The sequence below is a fragment of the Argentina silus genome, assembly GCF_951799395.1.
Source record: "Argentina silus genome assembly, chromosome: X".
In the NCBI taxonomy this organism is placed as follows: domain Eukaryota; kingdom Metazoa; phylum Chordata; class Actinopteri; order Argentiniformes; family Argentinidae; genus Argentina; species Argentina silus.
In genome coordinates this window covers 44,658,940-44,681,614 of record NC_139653.1, presented here as the reverse complement: position 1 = coordinate 44,681,614, position 22,675 = coordinate 44,658,940, and the positions used below count along the sequence as shown (strand labels likewise).

Sequence of the window (22,675 nt, the reverse complement as noted above, 5' to 3'; positions counted from 1 at the left end):
TTCTTGGCAAGGTAGTCCTTATAGAGATATTTATAAATGGGATTTCCTTGTTTACGTTAATACGTTTACGTTATTATTGAGTGAAATATAAAACATGTGATGTATGTATGGGGTAGATAAGAGGGTATGGTGCACTGAGAGAGCATGCTATTACCTGGAGAAGGCAGAGGTCTGGAGCCAGGAGAGCGCTGGCAAGGGGGGTAACTGGGGTGTTGGTTCCGGGTGTATACTTTGAGCTTTGGGGTGATGGGGAGGTACGGGCCCTCCGAAGGCATGGGGGAGTCAAATGGGTCTGACTGCGGTGACAGCTCTTTGTCTGTCCACACAAATAAAATACTACATGTCATCATCTCTTCTCAGACTGGTAACATGTGTATTTATTGTGTGTGTGTGTTTGTTGATGATCTAGGTACTGCGTCATATGGGTGGCTGACTACTGTTTTAATATCTTGTGTAACGTCAAAACAAATGTCACAATTGCTACATTGTATTGTTCTCTAAATCTCAATGCTGTTGAACATACTTTAGCCCAATTTGCATGTGCAAAAAAGTGCATGAAATAAAAGGCAACATCGATATGCATCCATGTTCATGGTCTACGGCACGAGAGATACATTTAAATATGTAACATCCATATTCATGGACTACGACACGAGAGATGCATTTAAACATGTAACAATTCAGTGCAATAGGACGCGGTTCAGCTGAACATTAGATCAAAAGTTAAAATACTAATATTCCAAACTGTGACTGTGTTTATTTCCACACAAGTATTCGGTGCATTGTTATGAACTAAGACAACATCTTAAAACATCTCCCGCACAACAGTGTGTTCTTCGGTTTCAGTGACACCATGCCGTCTTCTCAAATGTGTTGAAAGGTTGGTGGTACTGCCTGAGTACTTGATGCCAGCTCTACAAAGTTTGCAAAACCCAAGGCTTCAGCCCAGATTGCCTTCTTTTTTATAAAACTTTCGACTTCAGACTGGTTGGCGCAACATTTTAGCAAGCTCAAAGGACAATTGTTTTTTTTTTTTTTTTTTGTGATTGGCGGGAGCAATGAACAGAAAAGATACCCAGTCTCCAATAACAGTCTGATTCTAATATGTGCCTCGTGCGGTTGTTAAAGCACAAACACCTGGGCTGTTATTGGACGTTTTACGGTTGATAGCAACGAGAGTGAGAGGAATGAAACTCGGCACATTAATAATGCGATCTGTGATTGCCTTATCGGTTTATGGCGGTTTGGGGTCTTCAAGTCAGTGCAGCTGTATCGTAGATGCTTGGACCGATTTGTACCGACGTATTGATGACCCGTTATACCCCTAATATATACGTATATACACTGTAACCATATCAAAAAAGCAGCAATCAGAATATACAGTTTCTGTTATGTACAGTGCCCTGCTTAAGTAATGGGACAGTGAAGCATTTTTTCTTCTTTTGGCTCTACACTTCAAAAGTTTGAATTACTATGACGTTAAAGTAGAGATTCTCAGCTTCTATGTGATGGTATTTGTTTACATATTGCTTTCATCATTCAGAAAATACAACACTTTTTAGACACAGTACCCGTTTTAGGCCAACAAATGTGATGGGACAGATTTATCAAATGTCTGCGGCCCATTGACCCCACCAGACACTGGGTATCTTCTCTGGTGATGCTCTGCCAGGCCTGTACTACAGCCATCTTCAGTTATTGTTTGCTTTGAGGACGTTTGGCACTCATGTTTAGTGTCTGGCCAACTATCCTTTGCATGCAATAACTGCCTGAAGCCTGTGACCTATTGAACCCACTAGACGCTGGGGACGCCAGAAACACCTGACAAAGAAACTGTCGCATCACTTTTGAGTACCCTGAAATAGGGGGACTATGCATTGTAATTTATGAATGATGAAACCAATATGTACACAAATACCATCAAATAAAAGCTGAGAATCTCTACTTAAACCACATAGTAATTGTTTGATTTTCAAATCCAGTTTGGAGTGTAGAGCCAAAAGAAGAAGAAATGGTTCAGTGTCCCATTACTTATGCAGGGCACTGTATATATCCCTATCATAAAAGCAGTAATCAAAGTCTAGAGTTTTTGTTATATATTCTTATGCGAAAGAGGCCCTACCTGAGAGGGGAGGGGGGCTGTGACCTATGGTATGGTTCTTCTCTGGGGCCAACAGGTCTGGTTCCACCACCGGGGGGCGACACACCAGGATCCGGCAGGTGTACACACAGCGCTTACGGGCATCTAGAGTACTCCAGTACACTCTAGAACACCTGCAGAGACAAACACATCTGTTTCAAAAAAGCAACTTACTGTTTATATTCAATAAACAATCTCTCTCTCCATCCCTCCCCCTCTCCATCTCTCTCTATCCCTCCCCCCCTCTTTCTCCATCCCTCCCTCTCCCTCCCCCCAGAAATCCGCCTCCCTCCAAAAAAGCATATAGGGGAGTGTGCTACAAACTTACTGGTATCCTATGGGAAAGAGTTTGTGCTCGCAGTCGGAGAGCTCAGTCAGTATCCCAAGGCAGTCGATGGTCATGGAACCTGCAATGACAGTGTGTCTTTAGCATAGAAAGAAACATGAGGGCCATACTGTACATTCCAGGGGAGCCTGGTGGAGGCAGAAATCGGAGGACGGGCTCATTGTAATGCATGGAATGGAATGAGAAATGGTATCAAACACATTCCTCATTCCATTCCATGCATTACAATGAACCTGTCCTACAATTTCTACCTCCGCCAGCCTCCACTGATGCATACTGTATAGTATAGAAACATGAGGGCTAGTATATTAAGTAATTAATAATAATAATAATTTAATAAGTATATTAAATGTGCACATGTTCCGTTTTATCTTTTTGTGTGCAGTAGTGTACATCAGTATATAGATATACATGAGAGTATATTACTATCATATACAGCACAGTGTCATACAGTTAAGTCCGGAAATATTTGGACAGTGACACAATTTTCATAATTTTGGCTCTGTACACCACCACAATGGATTTGAAATTAAACAATCGAGATGCAATTGAAGTGCAGACTTTCAGCTTTAATTCAAAGGGTTGAACAAAAATATTGTATCAAACGTTTAGGAATTGCAACCATTTTTATACACAGTCCCCTATTTTCAGGGGCTCAAATGTAATTGGACAAATTAACATAATCATAAATAAAATGTTCATTTTTAATACGTTGTCAAGAATCCTTTGCAGGCAATGATTGCCTGAAGTCTGGAACCTATGGACATCACCAAATGCTGGGTTTCCTCCTTTGTGATGCTTTGCCAGGCCTTTACTGCAGCTGTCTTCAGTTGTTGTTTGTTTGTGGGTCTTTCTGCCTTTAGTTTTTGTCTTCAACAAGTGAAATGCATGCTCGATCAGGTTGAGATCAGGTGTTTGACTCAGCCATTGCAGAATATTCCACTTCTTTGCCTTAAAAAACTCCTGGGTTGCTTTCGCAGTACTGTGAAGCGCCGTCTAATCAACTTTGCTGAATTTGGCTGAATCTGAGCAGACAGTATATCCCTAAACACTTCAGAATTAATCCGGCTGCTTCTGTCTTCTGTCACATCATCAATAAACACTAGTGACCCAGTGCCACTGGAAGCCATGCATGCCCATGCCATCACACTGCCCCCACTGTGTTTTACAGATGATGTGGTATGCTTCAGATCATGAGCCGTTCCAAGCCTTCCCCATACTTTTTTCTTCCCATCATGCTGGTACAGGTTAATCTTAGTTTCATCTGATCAAAGAAAGCTGTTCCAAAACTGGGCTGGCTTTTTTATATGTTTTTTGGCAAAGTCTAATCTGGCATTTCTATTCTTGAGGCTTATGAATGGTTTGCACCTTGTGGTGAACCCTCTGTATTTGCTCTTGTGAAGTCTTCTCTTTATGGTAGACTTGGATAATGATATGTCTACCTCCTGGAGAGTGTTCTTCACTTGGCTAGATGTTGTGAAGGGGTTTTTCTTTACCATGTGAAGGATCCTGCGATCATCCACCACTGTTGTCTTCTGTGGACATTCAGGCCTTTTTGTGTTACCGAGCTCACCAGTGCGTTCTTTTTCTCTCAGAATGTATCAAACTGTTGATTTGGCCACTCCTAATGTTGCTGCTCTCTCTAAAGGATTTTTTTTGTTTTTGCAGCGTAAGGATGGCCTGTTTCACTTGCATTGAGAGCTCATTTGACCGCATGTTGTGCGTTCACAGCAACAGCTTCCAAATGCAAATGCCACTTGGAGTCAACTCTTTTACCTGCTTAATTTATAAAGAAATAACAAAGGAATAGCCCACACCTGTCCATGAAACTGCTTTTGAATGAATTGTCCAATTAATTTTGGTCCCTTGAAAAAGAGGGGGCTACATATTAAAAAGCGGTTCAAACTCCCACGTAAAAGACCCTATCGTTTACCATTAGGCCAAGAGGACATCCTCAAGGTCTGAGAGACACTCGGTATACATGTCTCAGACAGGGCTCTCTCATCACGAGAGTGTGATTCCACACCACCTCTGTTACACATACCTATCATCATGTGGACGTTCTCTGGCTCAAGGCCCGTCAGAAACTTCCTCCTCAGGCTGATCCCTTCCAGGTCAACCAGGATCCTGCGGGTCACCTCGAAGCCAGACTCAGACACCACCTGGGGGGGGGGGGGGCAGGGGGACTGGGGGTTACACCTGGGGATAACACTATATGACAGCATTCACTCATATCTAGCTATACTTTAAAATGTAGAGTGGATGAGTTGGCTTAAGGGGGTTTATTAGATATTATGGCTGAAATGATTCATTGAATAACTTAATTGAATAATAATTTTATTACAAAAAATCCTTGATTGGAATTGGCTCTTTTTTTTGCTGAGTGCTTAAAATCACACTTGTTTATATTTTTTTCTAGTATAAGTTTATTTTTATATCAAAAAACAAGAAGGAAAAATGTTGGTCCAAATCAGATATAGTATGTCAATGGTTCTAGGCTAAAACCTTTGCAGCTTAACCTCATTTATAGTTTTTTTCTCAATAAAGCATTGAAAAAAAAGCTGTGTTTTTTTCCAATATGATTACCCAATTAAATCATCAGAATAGCAACATACTCGATAGTTACAGCTCCATTGGAGATTACACGAGAATTCAAATGTAATAAAGTAGATTTGGACGGCTGTCCTGCTGACCTCTCCCTTGATGAGGTCTCTGTGGCGGTAACAGTAGACCTTCTTGTCTTCTAAGAAGACGCAGTGACGTTGGCGTGCACACATGAAGTGGTAGTTGCTGGTACAGGACGTCAGGCAGCAGCCCACTGTTGCCCCCGGTCTCTGGCAGTTCTCACAGCGCTGAGAGAGGGAGGGAATGACACACACGCACACGCACACGCACACGCACACACACACACAATACAAAAAAGTCAACTACAATATCAACAGTACATTCATAAAGAAACAAAGCCCTTGGGGGGTTGATGAGATTTCGAGTAGCTGAATGAGTTGTGCAGGTGCTTGGTGCTAGAAGACTGGCGGGCCCCCAGGACCAGAGCACCTGGTAACCCCTGCTAGATCAGAGGTGTGAGTGTACACTGCCTTCAGTAAGTATTCACCCCCCCTAGGACTTTTTCAAATTTTTAGGAGGAATAGATTTAATTGTTTTTTTTTGGTCACTGGTCTACACAAAATACCCCATTATGTCAAAGTGAAAATTATTGTTTAGAAATATTTACTATTCACTAAAAATGAAAAGCTGAAATGTCTTGAGTCAATAAGTATTCCCCTTTGCTATGCCACTCTAAAATTAGCTGAAATGAAAACATGTCTTCAACAAATCACTCAATAAGTTGAATTGAGTCCACCCAAGTGCAAGCAATTGCATACGAATCAATTACACACTGTGCGGATTCGGTTGTCACTACCAACTCTGAAGGCCCTGTATCCATATTAAGCCTTACCAGTTGTTTCCCTCTGAGCACGGCCATGTGGACGTTCTTCAGAGAGCCGTCGTCATCCTCAAACACCTCCGCTGACCACAGGGCACAGTTCACATGGGTCCACTCGTTCTGGCCGATGTACAGCAATCTGCCGCAGTCCTAGGATCACAGACATGCACATTGTAACACTTTATTTGAATTCACAGTAAAGCATGACATCAAAGAACCAAAAATATAACAAAGGTCACACAGATAATCATGGATACAAGTAGCACCATCTTTGCCGCACAGCTAAGCTTCCCGCCACAGCTGACACAGAACAATATCTTCCAACCCTAGTGTTAAAACAAAACAATAGGCAAATAGATGTTTTCAGAGAAACCAGAGATCAAACAGGTGCCTGGTCTTATTTGGGGAAAAGACACACTGCCTCCGTATAAATTGTCCATGACAGCTGACACCATACCTGGCTAGCTGCCCGCAGGTTTGCTTAAAGTATTCAGATAGCTTTGTGCAGTCAGTTCCACAGTATAAGGAAGTTGTATTGAAGTAAGAGAGACACTACTGCTAATCTGGCCTGATGTGTGTGTGTGTGTGTGTAGGCGGATGTCTGGACTTACGTTGGTGTTCTCGTCTCCGTACTTCAGACACAAAACACACTGCCTGTTGTCACTCACACCAGGGGGAGGGAGAAGCTCCGGACTGTCTTCGCGACTCAGATCTGAGGGACACAGACACACACGGACACGGACACACAAACACACACAAACAAACGTCATTTCTCGCGACTGACAACCTGAGAACAGGTCTCAGAGCGATAGACAGAACTCCAATAGCTTTAGAACTATGACAGATGAACCAAGACAATCACTGCACACATATGAAGCAAAGGGACGTTTCTCTGTCTTTGTCTGGCCAGGCCAGAGAGTCCACCAGTGTAAAGGTGTGTGAGGAGACTCACCATGGATCAGTGGGGGAGGAGGCGGGGGGGAGATGGGGGTGTCCAGCTCTCCGGGGGTCTTGGGCAGAGGGGCAGGTATGATCTTCTTCATGTGGGAGGGCTGTTCAGCACGGGCGTTCTCCTCTATCTCCTGCCACTGGGCGTAGTTATGGTCCAGGGAGGGGGGCAGAACCGCGTTGAGGAGGACGAGGCCACTGCTACACAGACAGACACACACACACACACACACACACACACACACACACACACTAATTAATACAGACTGTGTATACAACATGTGATATGTCCTGTTATGCCTAGTGCCTTCTTACTGTTTTCATTTGAAAGTATCTTAGACATATTGGAAGCATTAATTCAATAAAGCCAGTCGTCATGGGATGCTAATGCTATTAGCCTTGCTCACAAACTAGAAACTGTGGATTCCCAGGTTTCTCAGCAACAAACAAACAAACAACATTGCTACACAGTAGCTCTATGCCAAATGAATGCATTCTGTCAATAGTGAAGTGCAGACCCTCCCAAAAAAATAACTAATATCTAACCACGGTGTTTGAACGACCACAAGGTTTACAACTTCTACCGAAGCCAAAGACGAAAACAAAAGCCTGTAAATATTTCAATTAACAAATGGGGTTGACTAACGGTCTAACAGCAGGCTAACCGCAGGGCGACCGCAGGGTTTTGTCAACGCTCTTATGTGAAATGCGACACTGTGGGGTTGGCCCCCCCACAATGCTGTAGGAGCATGCAGAATGCATGACTATGAAAGGTGATATGTAGCGAGCCAATCAGAGGGAAGGATAGACAGATGGACCGGGCTGGACGTGACACACTCCTTTGGAGTTAAACTGTAGCATGTAATGGTTACATTAGCCATCTTTGGTGTTAAACTGTAGCATGTTATGGTTACATTAGCCATCTTTGGTGTTAAACTGTAGCATGTTATGGTTACATTAGCCATCTTTGGTGTTAAACTGTAGCATGTTATGGTTACATTAGCCATCTTTGGTGTTAAACTGTAGCATGTTATGGTTACATTAGCCATCTTTGGTGTTAAACTGTAGCATGTTATGGTTACATTAGCCATCTTTGGTGTTAAACTGTAGCATGTTATGGTTACATTAGCCATCTTTGGTGTTAAACTGTAGCACGGAATGGTTACATTAGCCATCTTTGGTGTTAAACTGTAGCACGGAATGGTTACATTAGCCATCTTTGGTGTTAAACTGTAGCACGGAATGGTTACATTAGCCATCTTTGGAGTTCAGATAAAAACCCTTCCAGCATGGGCAAATAAGCCCTCATTTGTAAAACCAACTCATCTACTAGAACCATTAATAATTCAGATGATCATTTCAATATGAATCATTGATGTGACAGCATATGTCCCAATCAATGCCTGTCTGTATGATATCCCTGATGCAGTACTTTGCTGTCGACTAGATACTCACTTGTTAGAGACTTTGTGTGTTTCCCAGAATCTGGACTCCTTGACTTTGAACCAGGGGAAGACCCTCTCCATTTGCTGGATCAGAGACAAGAGATGAGATGTTAACGGCTGTGTGTGTGTGTGTGTGTGTGTGTGTGTGTGTGTGTGTGTGTGTATGCATGTCAACATGTGTGTGTTTGTGTGTATGCATGCATGCCAGTGTGTGTGTATTCATAAGTGTGTGTGTATGTACTGTGCTATCCTCAATGTGTGTGTGTGTGTGTTTGAGTGAGTGAGGTGTACAGTGCTCTTCTCAGTGTGTGTGTGTGTGTGTGTGAGTGAGTGAGGTGTACAGTGCTCTTCTCAGTGTGTGTGTGTGGGTGTGTGTGATTGAGTACAGCACTCTCCTCACCCGTGTGAAGAAGGACTTGACCATGCTATTGGCCTTCCTGCTCTCAGGCTGTCCTCCGTCAGTGTTCATGGCTGTCTGGACGATCTTCACTATGTCATCACTGAACTCCAGCTGGAACACAAAACACACTGACTCAGTGACACACTGTCCTCACTCTCTCCATCTCTCACTCCCCCCCCCCCCTCTCCTCTCTGCTACTGAACTGAGGTTGAACTGCAGAAGGAGCTGCACAGCACTACCCCCCCAAACACACACTCTCACACACAGACACAGACACACGGAAAGATGAAGACATTGTTGCATTTGAGCTCACAGCAAGGCTCTGGGGCAACTAAAAGTGAACACTTTCAAAGGGTTTTAATACTTTTGTTTTAAAACAAGGCATCTTACAGATTGCAAACCATGTTCATTACACTTGGTTTATGATGTCATCACATACTCAATGGTTTAAAGGGACACTTCACCGATTTGTAACCTCATATTAATTTTCTTCATTATCATCAAACATGTGATATCATTCCTCATTCCATTCATTACAATGAGCCCTCCTCCGATTTCTACCTTTACCAGCTTCTCCTGTTTGAAGCTATACACCGTTTTTTTTTAAATTGTTATACCAGACTCACCACAGACTTGTAGCGGCCCTGGTCCATCTTCTTCTCCACTGACTCCAGGTCAAGGGGGGTGTCGCTGGGGGGTTTGACCTCCGTCAGGACCGGGGGGTCGGGACCCTCAGGGGAACGGCGGGATGGGAGAGACTCTTCTGTCTCTGGGTTCAACTCTGGAGGCTTCATCACAGCCTGGGGGGGGGGGGGGGGGGGAGAGATACAACACACCTCAATTTATCTATGTGTGTGTGTGTTTGTGTATCTGTCTGTAGCAGGTGCATGGAGGTGTGTGTATGTGTGTGTGTGTGCGCTTGTGTTAACCTGCTTCTAGCAGAGGTGTGTGTGTTTGTGTGAGTGCGTTTACCTGTCTGTATCGGAGCAGGTGTGTGGAGGTGCACGAGTTGAGCAGTGCGGTCAGGACCTGGCGGACACACCCCTGCAGTTCCTTCTCCAGTGCAGTCCTCCACTCCGCTGGGGGGCGCTCTGTACAGATGGTGCAGATGTAGGCTACGCTCTCTGGTAGCTTAGACATCAGCTCATACATCTCATCTAGGAGGCAATGGAGAGGGGGAGAGAGGGAGGAGAGAGGAAGGAGAGAGGGGGAGAGAGGGAGGAGAGAGATGAGGAGAGATTACTTCTCACACATCATCAGCTTGTCATCATTCTCGTGACATTTCTCTCATTAAATAATTGTCAGCTGTCGGGTGCAACACTTGACAGCCAATGCAAATCTTCCCTACCTCATGACTATGTTCGGTGTTAGTTAATATTGTATTTATTGATTATATTATTTATCAATGAATGCATTGTTTGTGTATTGTTCTCGCTGTAAAGCACTTTGAGACAACTGTATTTGTAAAAAAACGCCATACACATACATTTGATTGATTGATCGATTGACTAAACACACACAACCAGACCAAAGCCATGTCCAAGCCCCCTCAGTTCCAGGTAGAGAGGACAGTAGCCTGTAGACTCACCTGTGAGGTTCTCACACTTGGAATGCACCCAGTGGTCGCAGCGCCCACACTGCATCATCTTACTGTCATAGTCGTCATCATCGTAGCACTTGTCACACAGCGGGCAGAAGTTACCTGGCAACACACACAGAATTGAGGCGCATGTGTGTGTATGCATATATATGCAGGTCAACACACACACACACACACACACACACACACACACACACACACACACACACACACACACACACACACACAGACACACACACGTTCCATTACAGACAGGTACACACACACATACATACACACACACACACACAGGCCAGGGGTGCATTTCACCAAAGCTTTGTAGTACAAAAGCTTACCAGACAGCTCCGCAGCACGATAAGATCATTGTAAGTTGTTTGTAGACGATGGACAAAAGATGATCAGCAGACAATGATCTTATCGTGCTACGTAGCTTTCTGGTAAGCTCACCCCGCGGTTGTTTTTTTAGAAAAATGACATCGTCAGTGAATAGCGTTCTAGGTAGTGTAGCAGTGAACATCAGGGGTACAGGGTACTACTTACCTTTAGCAAAGAGTTTGGCACAGTCGTGACATAGGGAGAAGTCATGTGACCACTGGGCATCCCAGGCCTTCCCTGGTTTAGTGGCTCCACAACTCTTACAGCGAACACACGCCGTGCACATCTGCACGGGACACACACATGCACACACGCACACACGCACACACGTACACCCGCACGCACACACACACACACACACACACACACACACACACACACAGGAGAGGGTTTTAAATATAATACACACACACACACACACACACACACAGGAGAGGGTTTTAAATATAATACACACACACAGCTTAAACTAATTAAAATGCATGTAGTGGCGTGGAGGAAGAGGGGAAGGACAGTGTGAATGTAATGTGTAGTCTGTCCACCACAATGCAGAGAGAGAGAAGGGATGATATGAATGCAACAATGTGGAGAGAGAGAGAGAGAGAGAGAGAGAGATGGTGTGAATGGAACTATGTGGAGAGAGAGAGAGAGAGAGAGAGAGAGAGAGAGAGAGATGGTGTGAATGGAACTATGTGGAGAGAGAGAGAGAGAGAGAGAGAGAGAGAGAGATGGTGTGAATGGAACTATGTGGAGAGAGAGAGAGAGAGAGAGAGAGAGAGAGAGATGGTGTGAATGGAACTATGTGGAGAGAGAGAGAGAGAGAGAGAGAGAGAGAGAGAGAGATGGTGTGAATGGAACTATGTGGAGAGAGAGAGAGAGAGAGAGAGAGAGAGAGAGATGGTGTGAATGGAACTATGTGGAGAGAGAGAGAGAGAGAGAGAGAGAGAGAGAGAGATGGTGTGAATGGAACTATGTGGAGAGAGAGAGAGAGAGAGAGATGGTGTGAATGGAACTATGTGGAGAGAGAGAAAGAGAGAAAGAGATGGTGTGAATGGAACTATGTGGAGAGAGAGAGAGAGAGAGAGAGAGAGAGATGGTGTGAATGGAACTATGTGGAGAGAGAGAGAGAGAGAGAGAGAGAGATGGTGTGAATGGAACTATGTGGAGAGAGAGAGAGAGAGAGAGAGAGAGAGATGGTGTGAATGGAACTATGTGGAGAGAGAGAGAGAGAGAGAGAGAGAGAGAGAGAGATGGTGTGAATGGAACTATGTGGAGAGAGAGAGAGAGAGAGAGAGAGAGAGAGAGAGAGATGGTGTGAATGGAACTATGTGGAGAGAGAGAAAGAGAGAAAGAGATGGTGTGAATGGAACTATGTGGAGAGAGAGAGAGAGAGAGAGAGAGAGAGATGGTGTGAATGGAACTATGTGGAGAGAGAGAGAGAGAGAGAGAGAGAGATGGTGTGAATGGAACTATGTGGAGAGAGAGAGAGAGAGAGAGAGAGAGAGATGGTGTGAATGGAACTATGTGGAGAGAGAGAGAGAGAGAGAGAGAGAGAGATGGTGTGAATGGAACTATGTGGAGAGAGAGAGAGAGAGAGAGAGAGAGATGGTGTGAATGGAACTATGTGGAGAGAGAGAGAGAGAGAGAGAGAGAGAGAGAGATGGTGTGAATGGAACTATGTGGAGAGTGAGAGAGAGAGAGAGAGAGAGAGAGAGATGGTGTGAATGGAACTATGTGGAGAGAGAGAGAGAGAGAGAGAGAGAGAGAGAGATGGTGTGAATGGAACTATGTGGAGAGAGAGAGAGAGAGAGAGAGAGATGGTGTGAATGGAACTATGTGGAGAGAGAGAGAGAGAGAGAGAGAGAGATGGTGTGAATGGAACTATGTGGAGAGAGAGAGAGAGAGAGAGAGAGAGAGAGAGATGGTGTGAATGGAACTATGTGGAGAGTGAGAGAGAGAGAGAGAGAGAGAGAGAGATGGTGTGAATGGAACTATGTGGAGAGAGAGAAAGAGAGAAAGAGATGGTGTGAATGGAACTATGTGGAGAGAGAGAGAGAGAGAGAGAGAGAGAGATGGTGTGAATGGAACTATGTGGAGAGAGAGAGAGAGAGAGAGAGAGAGATGGTGTGAATGGAACTATGTGGAGAGAGAGAGAGAGAGAGAGAGAGAGAGAGAGAGAGATGGTGTGAATGGAACTATGTGGAGAGAGAGAGAGAGATGTGTGAATGGAACTATGTGTGCAGGAAAAGAGAGAGTAGAGGAATGGTATGTGTGCAGGGAGAGAGTGAGAGTGTGCAGGGATGGTGTGCGTGTGCACGCGCGTGCGTGCGTGTGCAGTGCAGTGCAGGTCCGTACCCAGACTCGTTTCTTCTTGGTAGGATGGTTGGGGCCCAGGCACTCAGGGTGATAGCTGTTGCGGCACTTGTCACACTCCAGCAACTGCTGCTACAGGAAGAGACAGAAGGAGACACCAGCATTTACACTACACTGTTACACTGTTCTCAATAGACTTGGTTATGGGATTTTGCCTCAGATGACAAGGTTTGTATTCAAAACCCATGGAACTTTCCAGTGCTTGGAATCAGTTAGCCAACACTTGACAGCCAATACAAAGAGCAAAACAGTGTTCAAATCTTCCCTACCTCATGACTAGAGAGATGTGTATAGTATGTTTGGTGTTAGTTGATATTATATTTATTGTTTATATTATTTATTAATTTATTTATTGTTCTTGTTGTAAAGCACATTGAGACAATTGTCTCTGCAGAAACCAGTTATATCATTGACACTGGCTTTTACACTACACTGTTACACTGTTCTCAATAGACTTGGTTACTGGTTAAAGTACGGTTAACATTCAATTGGGATTTTGCCTCAGATGACAAGGTTTGTATTCAAAATCCATGGAACTTTCCATTGCTTGGGGAGCTGTGATTCTAGCTCTGCCTCTTGGATAGACACTGAACACAGGCCAAGTGGTTAGGAGGCTAATGATGTAACAACGCTAATCAGATGGGCTGTTTTTCCACCATGGAAACCAAAAAGCATTCCACCGTGACAGCGATCTCAATAACGATCCACCAAACACCAAGAATAGAATGACAGATGAGTCAACAGCTGAAGTCACTTGATTTATGTATTTATGTGTGTAAAAAATGTTTGTTTCACATTCTCAACATTTCTGTTCTTGGGGAGGAAAAATTCCACCAGAATCTAATAACAAAAGGAAAGACTTTCTTTCTTTCATAACATCGTTGAAAAAGAATCCATTCACTTTGACTACACAGATTTATACTGTCTGGTGTTTCTGCGAGCGTTTGAAAAATCGATCAATACCACTAATCTACATTCGCCCACAAGGAAGAAACAGTGTTTACGACTGCAGGCCAGCGAAGATGTTTACACAAGTCTTTTTCTAAATTGTTAGGAACAACTCTCGCTTTGTCCTCCGCCCGCTTCGTCCTCAAAAACCATTGGAGGAGAACATGTAAGGGGAGGAACCTGGATGATCTTCTCCTCCAATGAGTTTTCAGTAGGACGAGGACGGAGGAGAGGACGAGGCGAGGGGTTGTGTTCCTAACAATTCAGATTCACGTAGGTAGTACATTTAGCGCATGTTAACATCCTTACGGGCCTGCAGTCAGAAACACTATTGGGTTATTTCTTCCTTGGGGGGGGGGGGATCAGTGGTATTGAGGGAAGGCTATAGATGGAGAGCTTTATTACGTTAGTCTTCTGGTGCTGGCGCCCGCACGTGTGGCAGAAGCGGCAACGGCGGCAACACCAGTTCTCCAGCTGCTCCTCCAGGGGGCGCTCTGTCTCCCCCAGGCAGAAGAGATGGAAAGGCTCACAGCACACCTGGCAGAAGACAAACTGGGAGAGGAGAGGAGAGGGTGTCATTCAGAGAGGAGGTGTAGTGATTAAACATCAACAAAGTACATCATTGTACATCATCCCTTCCCTTCCCCCTACCACCCATCCATCCACCCACCCATCATCCATATATGGGTGTGGAAGCAGTGGAAGCTTGTCAATGGAGAAATAGGGAGGACAGGCTCATTGTAATGGATGAAATGGAACAAGGTATCTCTCTCTAACCCAACTGTCTAAGGGATAGGGGTTGATTCAGGGTTAAGGGAGGGGGGGGGGGGTAAAGAGAAAGATGCCAGCTCTCAGCTCTCACCTCCACGTTGCCACTGCTGGCACACAGGAAGCAGACCACCCTTGGTGTGATTGGCACGGAGGTGATGAGGCTGAGGCCGCCCGTCTCCCAGACCCTCTCCACGTCATAGTCCCTCTTGAAATCCACTCTGATACGATGCACTCCGTCGCAGGCAGCCCTCTGCTGCTGGGCGGTGGGGCCCCCAGTCGAGGGAGTGCTCAGCGAGTTTAAAGTACTGCTGTCAGGTATGATGGCCAGTGGCTTCTCCTGCTAGGGAGGGAGGGGGAGCGGGGGGGGGGGGGGAGAGAGGAGAGAGTTAACAAGAGGTAGCCACTCAGACTGAAATGTGTATTCCTACTAATACTACTGTATGCCAGTATGTAAGTGTCGTGTTGTGATGCGTGTCTGTCTACAGTGTGTGACCATCAGCATATGCCAGAGTGAATTCCTATTGTATACAATGAAGTCATCATCATCCTCTTGGAATACAGGGTTTGTACTGGGACTACAGGACTGGTACTAGGACCGCCAGGCTGGTACTGGGACTACAGGACTGGTACTGGGACCGCAGGACTGGTATTGGGACTACAGGACTGGTACTGGGACCGCCGGGCTGGTATTGGGACTACAGGACTGGTACTGGGACTGCCGGGCTGGTACTGGGACTGCAGAGTACATGGCTGGTACTGGGACAGCAGGGATGGTACTGGGACTACAGGACTGGTACTGGACTGCATAGCTAGGGTAACTTACCTTGTCTTTTGGTTTGCGTTTAGGCGGAGGAGGGGCAGAGCGGGGAGTAAGCTTCTTCAGCTGTTTGACTTCAGCTGCTGAAAGAACACAGGTTGTACGAGTAGAACAGTTAATATCATTCAGAAATGTGACAATATCCATCATAATAGTATATTCTATTACCCAGGTAAACAAAGTATGGTAGGGAGAGCTAATAGAACAACAAAGGCTACCTTGATATCCTCATACAAAACGACCCCAACTCAAGTGATCCTGTCATTTCATTATATATATACATTCACTGTGCACTTTATTAGGATCACCTGTTGGTGGAGGTGGTGTAATGGTGTGAGGAATGTATTCTTGGCACACTTTGGGCCTGTTAATACCAATCAATCATCGCTTGAATGCCACAGCCTATTTGAGTATTGTTGCTGACCATGTGCATCCCTTCATGGGCACAATTTACCCATCTTCTAATGGCTACTTCCAGCATGATAATGCACCATGTCACAAAGCAAAAGTCGTCTCAAACTAGTTTCATGAACATGACAATGAGTTCAGTGTTCTTCAGTGGCCTTCCCAGCCCTGAATACAATAGAACACCTTTGGGATGTGGTAGAACGGGAGATTCACAGCTTGAAAGTACACCTGAAAAATCAGCAGGAATTGCGTGATGCAATCAAGTCATCATGGACCAGAATCTCAAAGGAATGTTTCCAACATCTTGTGGAATCAATGCCACAAAGAATTGAGGCTGTTTTGAGAGCAAAGAGAGGCCCTACCCAGTATTAGTATAGTGTTCCTAATAAAGTGTTCAGTGAGTGTATATACATATAAAATCAAATTTCAGAAGAAGGAAGAAGAAGAAAGAGAAGAAGGAGGAAGAAGAAGAAAGGGGGAAGGAATAAGAAGAAGGAAGAGGGAAGATGGAAGGAAGGAAAGAAGGAAGAAGAAGAAAAAGAAGAAGAAAGAAAGTAGAAAAAAAAAGAATAAGAAAGAAGGAAGAAAAAGAAAAAGAAGGAAGTTGAGGAAGTAAGAAAGGAAGAAGAAGGAAGAAGAAAGAGGAGAAGAAAGAGGAAGAAGAAGTAAGGAAGGAAGAAAAAGAAGAAGGAAGAAGTAGGAAGAAAAAGAAGGAAAATAAGAATTGTGATTACCTGAACTGCTCTGACCTGTGTCTGCCGTGGGTGCGGCCAAGCTCTGCTGCTGGTGGGACTTCCTCTTGGGCTCCGTGGGCGGAGACTTGGGCGGCCCATCCTTTTTTGGCGGCGCCTGGTTCTGAGGCCTCTGCTGCTGTAGTGGGAGCTGCTGGGACTGTGAGGGTGGGGAAGGGGAGCTCTGGGGGGACGAGGAAGAGGAGGAAGATGAGGAGGAAGGAGGGGTGGGCTGCTGGAGCTTCCGCTCCTTCCTACTGGATGCACTGGCGGGGGCTGAGGGCTGTTTGGGCTCTGTCGTCGGGCCAGAGGCTGGGGCTAGTGTGGGGGGTTGGGGGGGCTCGTTTGGGGCAGGGCTGGGGGTTGGGGTGGGGGCTGGAGAGGACTGCTGCTGTGAGGGTGGCTGTGGTCTCTGCCTCTCCTCCCCTGGCTTTGGGGGAGGGGTCTCATTCTTCTTGCGAGGTGGGTCCTCCTTCAGAGAGGGCAGGGCTGGTTTGAGGCTGGGCTCAGAGCTTGGGCCCTTGACGGCATGAAGCCCCTCTTTTTTTTCGGACAATTTGTTTTTCTTCTTGTCTTTTTTACCTGAAAATGGAAAAGGTACCAGGTAAAAAGAGGGCCATGAGATACAGAAATAATGATTTCTTGTGTCTTTATGTGGTAGATACAGTACAGGCTTTATAGGGTTTAAAAGGCTTTTAACAAGACACCAACCTTTGACCTGCTTCTGGAGGAACATCTTAGAAGGCATCCACTGCAGGTTCTGGCACTTCCTAACTCTATGACAATGTGTACAGAAGACACAAAGTCAAACACACATTCAGACATATTCATTCGACATATTGTGGTTGTCTGTGAGCTAATAAAGTTTGTACTGTATTCTAATAAATTCAAAATCAATCAGTTTAGTGAAAGCGGTGAACCATTAAACAGAGACTACTACTGTAGTGTATGACACAGAGTGGTGTATTAGAAGAGTGGCGCCAGTTAAATTACTGGAGGCTTGAAATACTTTTAAAAAATCCTTCCTGATTTACCCAATACTGATTTTTTATGGGTTAAGTAGGTGGCGCTAACAAGACTTCTAACCGGGAAAAATGGTGGATGAAAAAAGGCAGTTTCTGCCCCAAAACATCATGGTTACTCAAGTAAAACAATAAAAAAAATAAAAATAAAAAAAAAATACCACACATTTTGAAAAAAACTCTCTTGAACACAACATTTAGTATAGCCAAAATGTTTCGCATTTGAAATTGCAGTATCTATTCAGTTATCAGTTAACGATGATCTAAGATAGCAGACTGGCTGGCCAGACAAACACACGGTCGCCTGGCAACTTGCTCCATAGGTTTGCGTAAAAGAACCATTTTGAGTCTCCATAAGCTTTAGCCAAAAGAAAATTGACCCCTTCATTGGCGCCACTCTTCTAAAACACCACTCTGGTATGGTAGAAGCCTTTTGCGACCCTCAAACTCACTTGCAGCACTGCTTTTTGATATTGCGGCCCCCGAACTTGGGCTTGTCCAGACAGTTGGTGCAGACGCCACAGTCTTCAGGCACCTGGCAGCCCGGGCATTGTCCGCAGCGCCGAGACCGACGCCCCTTCCTGGGCGGCCCCGCCTCCTGAATGGTCTTGTGCCTCGTCACAGGCTTGATGGGAGGGGACTGGGGTTCCGCCTCTTCAGAGCCCGCTACTGACGATTTATCTACAGGGGGGAAACCATTCACAGCACAATGTTATATAAACATTAGACACAGACATACAACTATACAGACCAACTATACAGTACATTCCAATATACATCTTAGGGTGAGGGTTATGACTAATTGACTGACTCTACAGGAGGAAATCATACAACACAGTAGGTAAAAGGAACATGTCCAATCCCACTGCGTACACTATGTCTGTGTCAGGGGAGGCTGGTGGAGGTAGAAATCGGAGGATAGGCTCATTGTAATGCATGGAACGGAATCGGGAATTGCCTCATTTCCATGCATTACTATGAGCCAGACCTCCTATTATTATATTATTATTAATATAATAATATATGCCATTTAGCTGACACTTTTATCCAAAGGGACTTACATTGCAGTGAGTGTATACATTTCAGTATGTATGGTCCCAGCAGGAATCAAACCCACAACCAGAGTTGTTAGCGCCATGCTCTACCAACTGAGCCACAGAGGACCACGTCACCATTACCCAATGAAATCATGCATAGGTAAAGTGTGTGTGCAAGAGTTTTTAAACTATGAATCTCTTCTTTTTGACTGAAGGATTTTTTTCCCCTCAATTGTTCAGAGCACGACTCCCCGCGTCCTCTACTCTGTCCTCCACTCGTGTCCTACTGAAAACGCATTGGAGGAGAAGATCTAGGTTCCTCCTCTTACATGTTCCCCTCCAATGCTTTTTTAGGACGAAGCGAGTGGAGGATGGAGGAGAGGACGCGAGGAGTCGTGTTCCTAACATTTGAGAAAAGCTTATGACACACATGGGTTGTGGTGGGGGAGGGAAGGGGGCTGGACAGATGTCCTTGGTTGGTGTTTAAACTGAACACTACACGAGACCTTCTGTCTGAATGTGCTTACTGTCACCCTCTCTCCTCTCCCAGTTTGTCTTCTGCCAGGTTTTAGCTATTAAATGTTTTTTGGGGTTTTTTTGACTACGAGTCTCACCATCGTTCCCCATGGAAGACAGGATCTTCTCCCTCTCCTCCCAGGGCAAGGCACTGAGGGTGGGCATGTCGTCAGGAAATACGGCGAGGTTACGGCCCAGGGCCACTGCAGCGCGACGACACACATGCTTGATGCGTGGACCGCGGACTGACGTCTCCGACGAGTCACTCTCCTGGCCCTGGGAACACAGGCAAACATCGATCATTACACTACAGTCACATAATAGGAGGAGGGGGGATCCCTACATCCCAGCTCACACCAGGGGAGGTTAGGGTCTGGTCTGGGTTGTGTTAGATGTGAACCAGAGGAGGAAGCTGGTGGAGGTAAAAAATCGGAGGACGGGCTCATTGTAATGCACGGAATGGAATGAGGAATGGTATCAAAGACGTGTGTTTGATACCATTCCTCATGCCGTTCCGTGCATTACAATGAGCCCGTCCTCCGATTTCCACCTTCACCAGCTTCCTCCTCTGGTTCACATCTAACACAACCCAGACCAGAGCAGATTAAACTGGCAAGCTTTAGAATGTTCTGGTAAAAATGCAACCAGACAGTTTAAGATCACAACACTATAAGCTCAAATAAAACTGAATTCTGAAAAACTCCAGTTTCATCTCTTCATGTCTAATAGATCTGAACTGGGCTTAAAACACTTTTATCACTTACCCGAGTGGTCCAATGTTCTGACTCAAAGCATTTTGAGTGTTCTCAAAGGAAAAGGAAAGTACTTTTCAAAAGCGTTTCTGCACTGCTGTCTGCATTATGTATGAAGTCGGCAGAGTTCCCCCTGAATAAAACCCTAACAGGGACTTTCCTATTATCAAGTTTCAGTCCGAGTTCAAACGCTCACCTTCCTATTTATAGCAAATATTTACAGAATCACGTCAAAGCTTTTTCCTATGGTCTTGATGAGGCCTACTGTCAAATGTTTTTTAGTAGCCCGGGCCTTTATTTGCCCCGACCACTGAGTGTACCCAGCAGCATATTGGAGGCCGGCGGTTATTCTGTTTAACGCCACGCCGCTGCTGACAGAGCTCAATATATCACACTGAGGAGAAATATCGCCAACATTATATCAACTTTATCAGCCTACAATCAAGTCAAAACCAGATTCATCTTTCATGGAGACGGTGATTTATTGTCGTTTCCATACAAGACTGCTGTAAACGGTCTGTCAGAGTGTTGAATAAATACCAGTAACGGTTGCTCAGAATCATATAGCTTTAATCATCTGCTAATATCAACAGAGAATACACACCGGTAAACAATGTATTTTGAGCCGGCGTTTATTAGGGACAGGCACTTATTTACTTTAATGTCATTAGTGGCCCGGCTGTTACTGGAGACAGGCGTTTAATGGAGACATGGTGCTTATTCGTTTACCGTATAAAACTAGTCATGAGAGAGGGGAGGAGAGGAGAGGGGAGGATGGGGGAAAGGAGAGGAGAGCAGGAGAGGATGGGGGAGAGGAGAGGAGAGGAGAGGGAAGGAGTGCATGGGGAGAGGAGAGGAGAGGATGGGGGAGAGGAGAGGATGGGGGAGAGGAGAGGAGAGCATGGGGAGAGGAGAGGGGAGGAGAGGAGAGGGGAGAGGAGAGGATGGAGGAGAGGAGAGGAGAGGAGAGGAGAGGAGAGGAGAGGAGAGGAGACGAGACTGACCTGGACTTTAGGCTGGTCCGGAGACTTCAGAGACTTGCTCTTCTCAATCTTAAACAGCTGATCTTTGGCCTTCTTCAGCAGCCCGACCACCCGCTTGTCTGTGACCTGCTGCTTCTCAGCTTGGGCAAGCATGGAGCCCAGGGAGGGGGCTGGGGGTTGCTTGCCCGTCTGTCCTGGGGGGCCTGGCAGCTGGGTGGGGGCACTTGGTTTCTCCCTCTCCTTCTCCTTCTCCCCCGGCTCAGCTTCTGCTCCCCTCTCTACAGGCCGGCCCTTCTTAGACAGGCGTCCCTTGGCTAGGGAGGGAGGCGGAGCAGGGTGGACTGTTCCTAGGTCTGCGGGAGCACCAGTAGCAGCAGCAGCTTCAGTACCAGAGTCTACACACGACTTCTTCCTCCCGGGGGTCTTCTTGGGAGCCAGAGAGGACAGCGACTCGTCCATCTCCCTGCCGCCCTCCACTGTAAACAGGCTGGACGCCGCATTCGAAGAGGCCTCTGTTGTGGAGGCCTTCCCCCTCTTCTCCCAATCCTTCTTCCCCTCCCTTTTATTCTCCTTCTCGCGTTCTTGGCTCCTCTCGGTTTCCCTGTCCTTCTCCCTGGGAGGCTGTTCTCTGGAAGCAGAGGCGTTCCGCTCTCTGCCTCCCTTCCCAGCTCCTCGGCCCTTCTCCTGGGGGCTTGGAGCGAAGACAGGGAAGAGTTGGGAGGATGAAGGGGTGGTGGAGGAGGATGATGAGGTGGAGGCTGGGTTCCCGGCTGCTCTCTTGCTGGGGCTGGAGGGGAAGGTACTGAAGGGGGTAGAGGGTAAGGCACTACTGGCTGAGACGGCTGCCACCCCGGGCAGAGAGCTGGGGTTACCGCAGGAGATGGAGCCTGGTGGCAACATCTCAGACGAGCCTCTTTCCATCATCTGGCTGCCTGGTTGGCTGCTGCGTCTGGTCATAGAGTGGGATGGAGAGTGTGGTTGGCCACGCAGAGTCCCCAGAGCCCGCCTCATCCTGCGCCTCCGGCCCGACGAGGACTGGAGAGGGGACAGCGAGCCGGGGCTGCTCACGGACGACGACTGCAGGGTGACTGACTCGAAGATGCGGGAGTGAGCCTCGCTAGGGGTGAAGCGTGGCGCGCGTAGCAGTGGGCTGCGTTTCTGGTGTGGTGTCTCGTAGCGGGACGAAGGGTGCTGGTGGTGGTGCAGGGGGGAGAACAGGCGTGTTCCAGCCCCAGAGCCGCTTCCACCTGGTGTGGGGAAGCCGGCCGGTCCCACCCCCCCTGCACTGGCGCCTGAGGGCATCAGACCCACATCTTCAGCTGTGAGAGGGGGAGGGCGAAAATTGTCGAAGATGGGCTTGCGGATAAGGCCCTCCTTGGCATATTTAGCAGAGGAGAAATACTGCAGCTCGGAGCGAGACAGGGAGGTCCAGCGAAAAGTCGGCTCTCTCAGGATGGACCTGGGGAGTGGACAAAATAAAGAAAAAATGTTTAAAAATGTTTAACATTCAAAACAAAACAAACAAACCAACATTATTACATTTATTTTAGACTTGGCTGGCACACAGGAAAAACTTTCCCTCCAAAAAAACATTTTGATAGTGTCCCGTCATTGGCTT

At 46.2% G+C, this 22,675-nt stretch overlaps 1 protein-coding gene across 1 annotated transcript in view; it reads right to left on the bottom strand.

Annotated features, from left to right (window-relative positions):
• Positions 1-22,675, bottom strand: part of LOC310822411 (histone-lysine N-methyltransferase 2A-like) — a gene marked incomplete at its 5' end in the record, with an annotated part of 52,748 nt that overhangs the window by 17,542 nt on the left and 12,531 nt on the right. The window contains 23 exons of the mRNA XM_083694749.1: positions 155-316; positions 2,123-2,274; positions 2,469-2,547; positions 4,531-4,648; positions 5,180-5,338; positions 5,944-6,081; positions 6,543-6,643; positions 6,884-7,080; positions 8,335-8,408; positions 8,725-8,835; positions 9,351-9,524; positions 9,697-9,881; positions 10,313-10,426; positions 10,865-10,985; positions 13,055-13,144; positions 14,426-14,572; positions 14,883-15,131; positions 15,615-15,691; positions 16,766-17,329; positions 17,459-17,523; positions 18,222-18,450; positions 19,421-19,598; positions 21,079-22,516. Coding sequence (XP_083550875.1) covers positions 155-316; positions 2,123-2,274; positions 2,469-2,547; positions 4,531-4,648; positions 5,180-5,338; positions 5,944-6,081; positions 6,543-6,643; positions 6,884-7,080; positions 8,335-8,408; positions 8,725-8,835; positions 9,351-9,524; positions 9,697-9,881; positions 10,313-10,426; positions 10,865-10,985; positions 13,055-13,144; positions 14,426-14,572; positions 14,883-15,131; positions 15,615-15,691; positions 16,766-17,329; positions 17,459-17,523; positions 18,222-18,450; positions 19,421-19,598; positions 21,079-22,516 — 4,922 coding nt within the window. The remainder of the gene's footprint in view (positions 1-154; positions 317-2,122; positions 2,275-2,468; positions 2,548-4,530; positions 4,649-5,179; positions 5,339-5,943; positions 6,082-6,542; positions 6,644-6,883; positions 7,081-8,334; positions 8,409-8,724; positions 8,836-9,350; positions 9,525-9,696; positions 9,882-10,312; positions 10,427-10,864; positions 10,986-13,054; positions 13,145-14,425; positions 14,573-14,882; positions 15,132-15,614; positions 15,692-16,765; positions 17,330-17,458; positions 17,524-18,221; positions 18,451-19,420; positions 19,599-21,078; positions 22,517-22,675) is intronic.